At 48.9% G+C, this 12,324-nt stretch overlaps 1 protein-coding gene across 1 annotated transcript in view; it reads right to left on the bottom strand.

Moving 5' to 3' along the window:
• ASB18 (ankyrin repeat and SOCS box containing 18) overlaps positions 1–12,324 on the bottom strand; it is a 74,236-nt gene that overhangs the window by 9,135 nt on the left and 52,777 nt on the right. Inside the window, 3 exon segments of the mRNA XM_007486071.2 lie at positions 9–100; positions 103–121; positions 8,182–8,671. Of these exon segments, the coding sequence (XP_007486133.2) occupies positions 9–100; positions 103–121; positions 8,182–8,671 (601 nt within the window).

The following is a 12,324-nucleotide window of genomic DNA, read 5'->3' as shown; positions in this document are numbered from 1 at the left end:
AATCTGACCTCAGACACTTCCTCAGGAATAACTTCTCTCCATTTTTCTGAGACCCGGAGCTTTGAGTAGGAGTTGAAAAGGATCCCAATGACTTCCGGGTGGATGCACAAGACTTCAGTACCTGGTTTGGGGAGGCATTCAAGAGTATAACTTAGGTGGGGGACAGCTGGGTAGCTCAGTGGATTGAGAGCCAGGTCTAGATATGGGAGGTCCTGGGTTCCAATCTGACCTCAGACACTTCCCAGCTGTGTGACCCTGGGCAAGTCACTTAACCCCCATTGCCTAGCACTTACCATTCTGCCTTGGAACCAATACACAGTATTGATTCCAAGATGGAAGGTAAAGGTTAAAAAAAAGAATATAACTTAGCAGTTTCAAGGTGGGTGTCCAGTGGAAATGAGGGACAGAGATCCTAGATTGTCAAAGTCTCTCCTGCTATTCTGAAGGAAAATATGGAGATATGTGGAATAAGCAGGCATCTATTTGAGTAGGTCTCCAGTGGTAGGGTAGCCAGAAGCAAAGAGTCCTCCTAATTGGTTCTAGATTAGTTTGGCAAGAGGTCTTCTTTGGAGTTCTCCAGGGTTCTGTGCTCTCTGACATTTTTATTTTTATCCAGGCCTTGGAGGAAAGCATCTAAAGCATATTTGTCAAGATGCAAGTTGGGAGGGAGAGCTCACACATTGGATGCTGAGACCTTTGGGAAACAGGCTTCCCAATCACTGGGTTCAATCAGAATTGAAATGAAATTGGGATAAATGTGACCTTTTGGAGAGGCAAAATGGATGGAAAGATGACTTCCGAGCTGGGAGCCCTGGCTCAAGTCCTGCCTGAGACATGCATTGGTTGTGTGACCTTGGGCAAGTTATTTGCCCTGTCAGTGCCCTAGGCAACTTTCTAGATTTTCAATTGCTGGGAAGGGTCTGATCTAGTTTTGAGAAGGGAATTAGCCTGCTGAGAGTTGTTACAGATCCGGTAACTCACTGGTTGGGTGAGAGATAAAGGAAAGTTTTCTACTTGGGTTAACTCCCTTCGTCCACCTTTGACACCTACAATCTGGAGGATGTGTGTGCGAGGCAATAGTTTGCCTAAACAAATTTTAGTGGGTGGGAGGGTCAACGGGAGCCCAGAGCGTGACAGGGCAAGGGGAGTGTCGGTGGTGAGGAGGATCCGGTGGACCGCAGTGAGAAGGCAGAAAACCCATAGGCTGGTGCTAGTCCCCACAGGGTCGGCCCCACTCAAACCACATCTGCAATCTGGGCATCACGATTTAAGAAGGACATTGATAAAATGGATCCAGAAAAGGCAACGGAACCCTCGAAGACCCTTAAATTTGGTCCTCTGGGCGTTAGTCGATGGAACCGGGAATGCTGATCCTGGAGAAGAGAAGACTCAGGGAAAGCAGTTGCTCTCAAGTGTTTGGAGGGCTGTCCCATGGAGAAGAGAGTAGCTTAGCTCTGCTTGCCCCGGGTGTGCTGGGTACAAGTTGTAAAAGGCTAAGTGGGAAGAGAAGCCCTTGAGACCCCTTTCGCCCCAGAGAATCTGTAAAGTGGGTCAACCCCACCCCCAAATGCAGCTGTGATACGAAGTCCTCAGGAGAAAGCCAGCTAGATGTTGAGGAGGACTCAGTGAGAGCTGATGTCACAGGAAGTCTGAGGGGCCAGGGGAGAAGGGAACTGGTCTGAGAAAGGACAGTAGCTCTAGACTCATTTTCCAAATCTCAGCAAGGACTTCTTGCCCCCCTGCACTTTCTCTTGATCTGGTGGGGAGAAAGAAAAGCATTTGTAGCCTCTTGCTTAAATGTTCCTGGCCACTGGAGCCCACAGGAAGATGGCACCTCTGTTTCTGAGGAACAAGATTTATGAGTGCTGAGATTTCTGGGGGATCCCTTTACAGAGCTAACAATTTCAGATTCTTCCTAAATCTTCTTCCTTGGGGGGCAACTGGGTGGTTCAGTGGATGGAGAGCCAGGCCTAGAGATGGGAGGTCCTGGGTTCCAATCTGGCTTCAGACACTTTCCAACTGTGTGACCCTGGGCAAGTCACTTGACCTCCATCGCCTAGCCTTTACCACTCTTCTGCCTTGGAGCCAATACACAGTATTGATTCCAAGATAGAAGTTAAGGGTTAAAAGAAAATAAATCTACTTCCTCCATGGCTATTTGCATTCAAAGCTAGGTTGAGGAAAGGACTTGTGGTAGAACCCTTTTCTACTCATAAGCCTCTTTCCTCCTAGAATCTCTAAGCTCCCTGTAGAACAGCTTTATCTATGGAGAGAGCTATGGATCTGGAGTCAGGAAGCCTGACTTGCAGTCTACTCTCAGACACTGATTAGTTTTGTGAACCTGGGAAAGTCTGCCTCAGTTTCCTTATCTGCAAAATAGCATCTCCCTCTCTATATGCTACTTATTAGTATCATCATTATCATTTTTGCTGTTGTTCAGTCATTTCAGTCAGAGAGTTTTCTTGGCAAAGACCCTGGAGAGGTTGGCCATTTCCTTCTCCAGCTTATATGACAGACGAAGAAACTGATGCAAGCAGGGTGAAGTGACTTGCCCACAGTCACACAACTAGTAAGGGCCAGGATGAATTTGAACTCAGGTCTTCTGCCCTACCGAGGTGTCCATTGTTAATTTTACTTTGGCTCTTTCTTATTCCAGGCTCTCAGAGCCGCAGCATCAGAGAATCACAGCATTTGAGATTCGGAGGGTACTTGAATGGCTAAATGAGTCCAACCCAGATCTGAAGAAGAACGTCAGTTACAGCCTGCCTGATCATGGTCCACTACCCAGCCTCGGTGTGGATACCTCTGAGGACGGGAGCTCACCACCTCATGAGGCTTCTCCTGCCACGGAGCCCGTGTTTGTCTCTTCCTATCTTATGCCCACTGGGCTTGATTCTGCCCTTTGGGGCCAAATAGAACCAGACCAATTTCTCTTTTATGAGACAGGTGAAGAGGAGGAGAGAGGCTCGGGGAAGGAGGGAGAGAGAGAAGCACCGATTTATACCTAGAAGGGGACACATCATTTTACAGATGAGGAAACTGAGGACCACCGGGGTGAAGCAACTTACCAAGGGCACCTAGATCATTAGGTGAAGAGATCTACAACAGCAAGGGGCCATAGACATCATCTGGTCCAATCTCCCTGTTCAGTAAGCTGAGTCTATTTACCTAATGTCACATAGGTCTGAAAAGTCAGAGTCAGAATTTGAACCCAAACTCTCTGCCCCCAGCTCCATTCCTCTTTGCTCTGAGCACACTTGGCCCCTGGGACAAAGCTCCCACCACCCCACCCTAGTTATTGATTTCTCAATTTTCAAGCTGGCGTGGACCTGCTAGTCACTGTTCCTTGGTAAGGGGTTCCCTCTAGCATCCCCCAAAGGCTCCTGACCCGGGGACCCGGGGAAAAGCTGAATGGCCTGCAAGGCCTCACAGAACACTGAATGTCCCCTCCTTCTCCCCCCCTTCTGCCCTCCCCCACCTCTTCTCCCCATGGTTGCCTTCCTCAGTGACAAGAAATCCATGGAGAGTAGAAGCCCTCCCTCCTCTCCCCTCCTTGGGGCTCTAGACTGTGACCAAGTCTTATTGTCTGTCTTCAGGAATTCATTTTCTGTCTCTTCTCTGTTCCACCTCTCTGGGGCTCCCTGGTCCACCTGCCCCCTCCCATCCCCAGGCTGTAGCATCTCGCCCCCCGGCTTTGCTAGGCAGCTGCCTGGCTGCTTTTATTACTTTCATGCCAACACAATTTAAACCTTTCTGCCATCTCCTCCCCCTCCTCCTCCTTCCTTCCCTCCTTCTCTTCCTCCTCCTCCCCCTCCTCTTCTCCCTCCTCCCCCTCCTCCTTCCTCCTCTTCCTCCTCTTCCCCTCCCCCTCCTTCTCCTTCCTCCTCCTCCTCCTCCTCCTCCTTTCCCAGCCTCTTCTTCCCCCACCCCCATGCCTGCTGGAGAGCTGAGCTGGAGCTGCTGTGGCCACGTTCTCCTGACATGCTGATGTCATTAGTGCTCACACTCGCTCTCCCCAGCTAATGAGGCGGCAGAAAGAAAATTGCGGGGGGAAATCACACAGGCACATTGCTTTAGATGTAGATGGAGGGATCAAATGAGAACAAGAAAATCAGGACTGAGGTATTTATGAGTTTCCCAGCTCCCTCTCCAAGGGAGAGCAAAGCACCGTCCCGGCTGGCAGCCTGTTTTTAACCACACTGGCCCTTGCTTGTTTTTGAGCACTGCTGACACAGAGCCATAACCAGGGTGGGGTAACTGGAGCTTTGCCTCAGGGTGCCAAGATTTGTAGGGTGCTAATAGCATGTGTGTTCCTTCAGCAGACAGAAACAACTAAGTCCAGCACCTAATTAGGGAAATTTAAAAAAATCCATAGAATTCCTCTACCAAGGCAGATGTAGTCTGATTATAGAAATCTTAGGAGAGTTGCTTGAGCTACTGAGAGGGTAAATTACTTGTCCACAAGGGTCATTCAGGTACTAAGTGTTAGTGGTGTGACTTGAACCCATATCTTTGTGACTCTAAGGCCAGTTCTCTTTGTGCTACATCACATTGCCCATCAGGAAAAATAATTAATAAAAGAGGAAACAGATAGAATGGTGCTCTTCCCTCTCCCACTAACATTCTCCTGTATCAGGTTGTCCAGTGTCTGGTTGCCTCTGTTTCCCCATTTGGCACAGGTGGCTGCTGTCTTCTAAGTCTTAGGTCTTGTCCTACCCTAAGCAGATCTGGTCTTTGAAAGTTGTTCTTGGGGGCAGCTGGGTAATTCAGTGGATTGAGAGCCAGGCCTAAAGATGGGTTCAAATCTGACCTCAGACACTTCCCAGCTGTGTGACTCTGGGCAAGTCACTTGACCCCCATTGCCTAGACCCTTACCCCTCTTCTGCCTTGGAACCAATTCACAATATTGATTCCAAGATGGAAGGTAAAGTTTTAAAACAATTGTTCTTGACCCACTTGCCATGCCTCTTTCTCCAGGCATCAGAATGACTAGCTCTGATCTGACTCTGGCTGACCTAGTCCCATCCCAGGAGAACCCCTTTGACAGGCAGATCAGGCTCATAAAGGTGGAGTGGGGAAGGACCTCAGAGGTCAGCTAGTCCTATTCTTTTCCTTTTACAGTGAGGAAACTGAGACCAAGAGAGGAAAAAGACTTGGCTGAGCTTTCAAGGGTATGAAGTAGCAGAGGCAGGATTTGAACAGAGGTCCTCTGACTTCAGAGCCAGCATTCTTTCCACTGTACCAATTGCTTCCTTAAAATATCAATGCATCCCAAGAAGAGGAATGAATGTATAGTGGAGAGAGCCCTCTACTTAGATTCTTTTCTCTGATATTTACTCACTAGCCGTGTGACTGTGGGCAAGCCACTTAATCTCTCTGAGTCTCTGTTGTCTCATCTGTAAAATGGGAATAATCATCCTACCCTACTTCACAGGGTTATTGTGAGGCTCAAAGGAGATAATATACCTAGTATTAGTGCTTTGCAAACCTTAGAATACCAGAGAAATGACCAGTTGTGATGATTATTAACAAGTGTCCAGAGATGTGAGTTCTGGTCCTGGTTTGCTCTGGATGACCTTGGTCTACTCCTTAGCTTCTCCTTGGGCACAAGTTTCATACCTTGCTCATCAGTCATCAAGCCTCTTCCTCCTCCTTCCAGCTATAGAAATCCTCACCAGGCTGTGATGTGACCTTAAGCCAATTGTTTACCTTCTCTGGTCTCCATTTCCTCATCTTGGAAAGTGATGGGGCCAGAATGGATGGGAGAGGTTCAACAGTCTCTTCTAGAAAAATCTAAATCCTGTGAGCTTCCTGTATGGCTTTAGGCTAGCCACATACCCTCTCTGGACCTCAGGATTTTACATTTAAAAAAAAAAAGAAGAGTTGGCTGAAGTCAGTGATGGCACACCTTTTAGAGGGGTGAGTGATGTGAGAGATGTCCTCAGATGCATGTGGAGAGGGGGAGGGGAGCAGCCTGGTCTCATGTCCATCTGGCTTCCTAGTAACGAGCTCTGGTGAACTCTGTGTTGAGGCGATAGCATGTGTGCCCTCTTTGGCATGTGTGTCATAGATTTGCCATCATGGTCATAGGTGATTTGGATACTCCCTTTTGGCTTTGACTTTCTTTGGTTGAGCCAGAATTCAATTAATCACCCAGCAGACTCCTAGAATTGACAAGTTCTCACAGAAAGACTATGAACTGAGGATTTATGACCATAAAGACAAGGCTTTCTAAGGCAGGGATTATTAACTTGACATTCATATACTCATTTACAAATATTCTAATAATTGTATTTCAATATAATCGGTTTCCTTTGGGTCCTATGTATTTTTCTTTATTGGTTTATTTTTTAACTCTTCCCTTCTTCCATAGAATCAATGATGTGTATTGGTTCCAAGGCAGAAGAGTGACAAGGGCCGGCAATGGAGGTTGTGCAGATTTTTTGGCAGAAAATTTGCCACACCTGAGCTACATTACCAGTATCCTTTTAAGTCATGTCCTCATTTTACATAAGGATGCTTAGGAGATAAATGTGGCTGAGAGCTATGCTGAGGCTCTTTTTTCAGAGCTTGTGCTTTTGGTAAAGGGCTACAGGTGTGAGTCTCTGGCACTCTTTGCTCTGCTCACTTGACTGAAAGAACTCCTTTTCTTTTCTTTCTCTTTTGATTATTTTTAAAATCCTACAGGGTTAAGTGACTTGCCCAGGGTCACACAGTTAGGAAGTATCTGAGGTCAGATTTGAACTCAGAACCTCCCATCTCTGGGCCTGGCTCAATACATTAAGATACTAAGCTGCTCCTTACATATTTAATTCTATTAATTTGAGAAAGGGTCCCTAGGTATCACCAGATGCCAAATGGGTCTGACACCCAGAAGAAGTTAAGAATCTCTGTCCTAGAGGGGAGAAGGAAGGAAACAATCAGAACTGGTCAGTGGAGGATTTGTCCATGGACTTCTAGGTCCAACATTCCTACCTTTGTTTAACTAGCTGGGGTGGGGAGCCACTTGCTTTGCCTTCTCTACTTCCTTTCCCCTTGGAGAGGGTTCCCTGTTGGTCCCAGACAGCCTCCCTAGCCTGCCTGATTTCCTAGGATCGATTGTCTGGTTCCAAAGGACTTCCTTAGTGTCCTGGATCTGAGTGCAGGTGCCTTGCTTGTCTTGGATTTGGAATGCCTGGAGGCACTGAGTCCTGGTTTGGCCACCTTGTTCACTCGCTCACTCACTGGCTTCTGGGCCAGTGTCCACTCATGCCAATGAGTCCATGAGCTGCTCTATGGACCATTTCCCCTCCTCCCTTGTCTGGGGACTCCAAACTGACAATTTATGAACCACAGAGTCTGGGGAACCTTTTGCCTCAGTGATTCTGAGCCCTGTGGGTGACTCCCTGAATCTAGTTAAGCATGGCTATCAGTCATGGGTGGTGTGTTCTGTGACGCTGCATCGTTCCCCTGGGCACACTGGACTTGGGGGCTGAAATAGTCCAGAGAACTTCCTCCATACCTGCTGGGTGCCTGAGCCTTGGGTGATGAGCCCCTCCCGTGGCCAAGCCAAAGGTCCTCTTTGCCACCAGGGAATTATGCTCCCTCTCTTTGGTCTCCATGAGACCCAGAGCCCTGCTCCAGAGTTTGAGTAGACTTCAGAAGCCATTTAGTCCTACCCTTTCATTTTACATATGGGGAAACCGAGGCCCAAAGATGCCAGGCTCAGCTGGTTTATAAGTGTCTCAGGCAGGATTTGAACCCAGGTTTTTCTGATTCTAAGGTCAGCACTGTGTCTACTACCCCTTGTAGCATCCATAGCACCTACCTTGAAGGTTGTTATAAGGATTCTATGAACTAGAAAGGCCATTCTTGACCGACCTCTTTGCTTATTCCTTGTAGCCTCTCCTACTCTAGCCCAAGAGTCCCTCAATGCTTTTTGGCTGCTGAGGGCCTCTCCCCCGCCCCCAAATTCCTGGCCATTCATTGAACAAACACTTAAAATCATGGGTTGTGTCTGGAGCACACTCGCTCTTCTAGGCACTTCTCTGAAATGAGTGGCTTGGACTAGATGACCCCCAGGCTGAATCAATGATGAATTCACTCCATCCTATTGACTTGGATTGAGCTTGTAGCCCACCAGACCCTGGGATCTTTTTCAGACAGAGGGGTACCCCAGCCAGCCAGCTCTTTGAGCCGTACCTTCTCAAAAGCTCCTGGCCAGATCCTCTGGGAGCCGTGGTTGAGGAGCGTTTGCACGGTCCGATGGGGTCTGCACTCCCTCTTGAAGGAGGCCGTCTGCAGGACACAGGCCATGGGGGAGGCGCCATTGTAGTCGAAACCATTCACCCTGGCTCCGTTCCGCAGCAGCAGCTGGACCAGGCAGTGGCTGGCATTCTTGCAGGCTTTGTGGAGGGGGCTTTTCTCTTCCTCGTCGCTGGCGTTGGCGTCGGCACCGTGGCGTAGCAGCAGGCGGCACACCTCCAGGCAGGGCTCCCGGGCTTGGTCACAAGCCACAATGAGGGGCGTCTCTTGGTGGCTGTTCCTGGCGTCCACAATGGCCCCGTGTCCTAAGTAAAGGCGTGTGTGCTCCACGAGGCCGTGCTTTGCTGCAACATGAAGGGGGCTCTCCAGGCTCTCACTGCTGACTTGGTTTACCCGGGCACCGTGCTTTAGCAGCAGCTGGGCGCACCTGTCAACGAAGAGAAGAGGAATGACGTCACTGGGTCCCTCAGCCCTCTCGCCTATCAGCATTATGATCTCACACCCAAAGCTGGCGTCCGGAGCAGGGGAGAATCCAGTTACTGCTTTACTACCTCCCAGGAGAGCGTTTCTCCCCGAGGGCAGGGCAGTTTTAATTCCTTTTTCACCCCACACCTTTCATTTTAGAATCAATACAGGCTATGGGTTCCGAGACCGAAGAGCAGTAAAGGCTAGGCAATTGGGGTTAAGTGACTTGCCCAGGGTCACACAACCAGAAAGTATCTGAGGCCAGCTCTCCTCCTCCTCCTCCTCCACCACCACCACCACCACTATGAAGCATTTACACAGCATCCCTGGGAGGTAGGTACCATTATTATTCCTATTTCACAGGTGAGGAAACTGAGGGAAGCAAGGGTCTGAGGTTCAATGTGAACTTGGGTCTTCCTGACTCCAGGCCTAGCACCTGGCACTGAATCTATGATCGAACCATAGAAACTCACCCTGGGGAGGGACCTTGGGCCCTTCTAATCTACCTGGACTCAGAATCCCCTTGATGGTATCCCTGACAATTCGTCATTCAATCTCTGATTGAATACCCTTAGGGAGGGGAGGCTCACTACCTTTCAAGGTAGCCTCTTCTCTAATTTTTGAGAAATTCTTTCTTAACTGACATCTAAACCCAGTCTTCATTACTTTCTCGTCGCTCCTAGTCCTGCCCTCTGAAGCAATTAGGAAAAATCTCATCTTTCTTCCATGTGTAAACTCTTCAAACAGTAGATAACGGTCACGGGCTACCTGGACTGAACACAGCGTTCCAGGTATGGGCGGAAGGTGACGACGTGCACTGGATCTCGATTAATGCAGCCTAAGAGGACTCTTTGGGGTTAAATCACACTTCTGATTCATGTCAAACTTGTGGTCCACTAGCATCCACAGATCTTCCTCTTCTGAAACTATAGTCTAGCCATGCTGTTGTCCTCTGCTTCTGAGGTCGACTACTTGACGTTATATTTGAGGTAGGGTGGCACGTCGGCAAAGGCACTAGATTTGGGGCCAGAGGACCCGAGGTGAACCACGATGGCCACTGATCTGGGGATGATCCTAATTTCTTGATGCCTTATTTTCTTCATCTCTAAAAGGAAGGGGGTTGGGCTAGATGGACTCTTGGGTTCCATCCAGGTGGAAACCTCTGATCCTTTGACTTGCAGGCTGCCCCACTGGAAGCCTTGGGGTCAGAATGGAGCTGGGTGAGTTCAGAACCCCTGGGGATGGTGAGGCAGGAGCCGGGGGGGCAATAGCATGGGGATAAACAGGAGCAGACTGGGGGTGGGGGGGGAGAAGCCCAGGGAACACCGGAACACCAGCAGAGGCCGAGGAGGCGCCTAGAAAGACCTTTACCTCAGAAGCCACACGGTGGGCTTCAAGTAACTTTCCATATACAAAAGCTTCATTTACCAAGAGCTTTTCAGGAACACACTCCAGGCCCGAGGAGGAGGCCCCCCCCCCCCAGAGGAACTGGCTAGCCGGGGTCCGGGAGCTACAGAAACTCGGCTACTATCCCAAGGCTTTCCTTAGGCCATTAATTCATTAATCAGGCAATCAATCAGCCAATCTACGCATTCACTCACTCAATAGACCAAACCATCTGCTTGTCATGCACATGTCACTACTGGGCTCCCCACAAGTTCTCACTCCCTTCTCCTCCCCCCTACTTTCATCTCGTTCTCCAACAACTCTTGTCAGTGGAACTATTTATACCCATCTGACATGTGGCAGGGGGCTGAGACTTGTTCTCATTAGCCTGAGAAAGTAGACCTAGGACCAGTGGAGCTTGTGCGTGTGTGTGCGTGTGCGTGTGCGTGTGTGTGTGCATGTGTGTGCGCGTGCGTGTGTGCATGTGCGTGTGTGCATGTGTGTGCGCGTGCGCGTGTGTGTGCGCGTGTGTGTGCATGTGTGTGCGCGTGCGTGTGTGTGCGTGTGTGTGCGTGTGCGTGCGTGTGTGCGTGTGTGTGGGGGCAGATTTACCCTTCATATTAGGAAACAGAGTCAGCTGAACTCTGCCAGTACTTCTGGCAACGTTCTGCCAAGGCTCCATGAACCTGACCACAATGCCCGTCCCTGGCCACCTCTTCCTTGTGGTGTTTCTCCCCCATTAGAATGGAAACTCCATGAGGGCAGGATTGCCTTGTTTTTATATTTGAACTCCCAATACTTAGCATATACTAAGAGCTTAAGAAATGCTTTTCATCCGTTCATCCAGTGCCTATTACATGCTGGAAAATGACCTAATAACAGTAGCTGGAATTTCTAAAATGGTTAAGCACTGGACGTGTTTTATGAATATCAGCTCATCCCATCCTCATAAAAACCCTGGGAAGTACGCGCTTTTATTACCCCCATTTTACAAATGAGGAAACTGAGGTAGAGCAAGGTTAATTGATTGACCCAGGCTCGAAATTCTAGTGAGCATCTAAGGCTGGTCTTGACCTTGAATCTTCCTGACTCCATCCCCTGCACCACCCAGTTAGGCACTGAGGATACTGAGAAGGAACCATGGTCTTCCCTCCGCCATGTTGCTTCCTCCTGGACGTTAGCTATGCTAATTGGAAATGGAATCACTACTGTTTCGCAGGGTGCTCCTATGTCCTAGTCCCTATGCAGAATTCCCTCCCCTCCAAAAGCTCTAAAGGCTCTGGGGATGCCAGAAGATTGTCAGGAGCCCAGGCCAAGGGATTTCACCCAGCTCCGTGTAATTCTCCGGCCCCAACTCCAGATGATCATCTTGATAATTTAGGCAAGTCAAGTCAAGTCAAGAAACATTTATCGAGCACCTACTTACTATATTCCAGGCACTGTGAGCTTAAAGAAAGAAATGGCTCTAGAATGGAGGCTACTGGGATAGCTTCAGAGACAGTAAGAGGGATGCCTCCAGTCTAGGTGCAGGGGAGGAGCTAGCCTCTGTGTACCTTGTGGTCCTACCTCTGGAGTCTGACCCCACTCAGATTTAGCTCAGGTTTTCCACTGAAGGAAGGACACTGACGATCTATAGAGTGTCCAGAGCAGGAGAACAGCCATCATGATGAAGAGACTCCAGGCCAGGTCATACAAACACTGGCCAAAGGTCCCTGTGATATTTACTCTAGAACAGAGAACATTTACAAGATGCCCGTTTCTAAGTTTTGAGGTTCCTCACACTGAAGAGGGTTTTGCCTTGTTCTGTTTGGCCCCAGAGGGCAGGACCAGGAGCAGTGCAAACAGCACTGATGTAAGGGCACATTTCTGAATATTCGGAGCTGTCCAAAAGCAGAACCATTGTCTTAGCCTCAGGGAACAAGCACCAAGGAATCGGTTTCACTTTCCCCCTAAGCCCAAGTCATAGATTCTGAGCCAGAAAGGATCATGGGATCATCGATTTAGAGCTAAAAGATACCTTAGAGGCTATCAGGTTCAACTCCTTCATCTTGTAGATGAGGAAACTGAGGCCAGACGGAGAGATAGCATGTAGCAGAACTAGGGTTCCAATCCCAAACCCCTGATCTCCACCATTCTCTGTAATCACCTCTTATTTGTAAATGCCAACAATCACAAAGTACCTTTCAATCATTGTTGTTAAGTGTTTAGGCTACAAAGACAGATAAATAT

The sequence above is a fragment of the Monodelphis domestica genome, chromosome 2 (genome assembly GCF_027887165.1).
Source record: "Monodelphis domestica isolate mMonDom1 chromosome 2, mMonDom1.pri, whole genome shotgun sequence".
Lineage (NCBI taxonomy): Eukaryota > Metazoa > Chordata > Mammalia > Didelphimorphia > Didelphidae > Monodelphis > Monodelphis domestica.
This window is presented reverse-complemented; position numbering and strand designations above follow the sequence as displayed.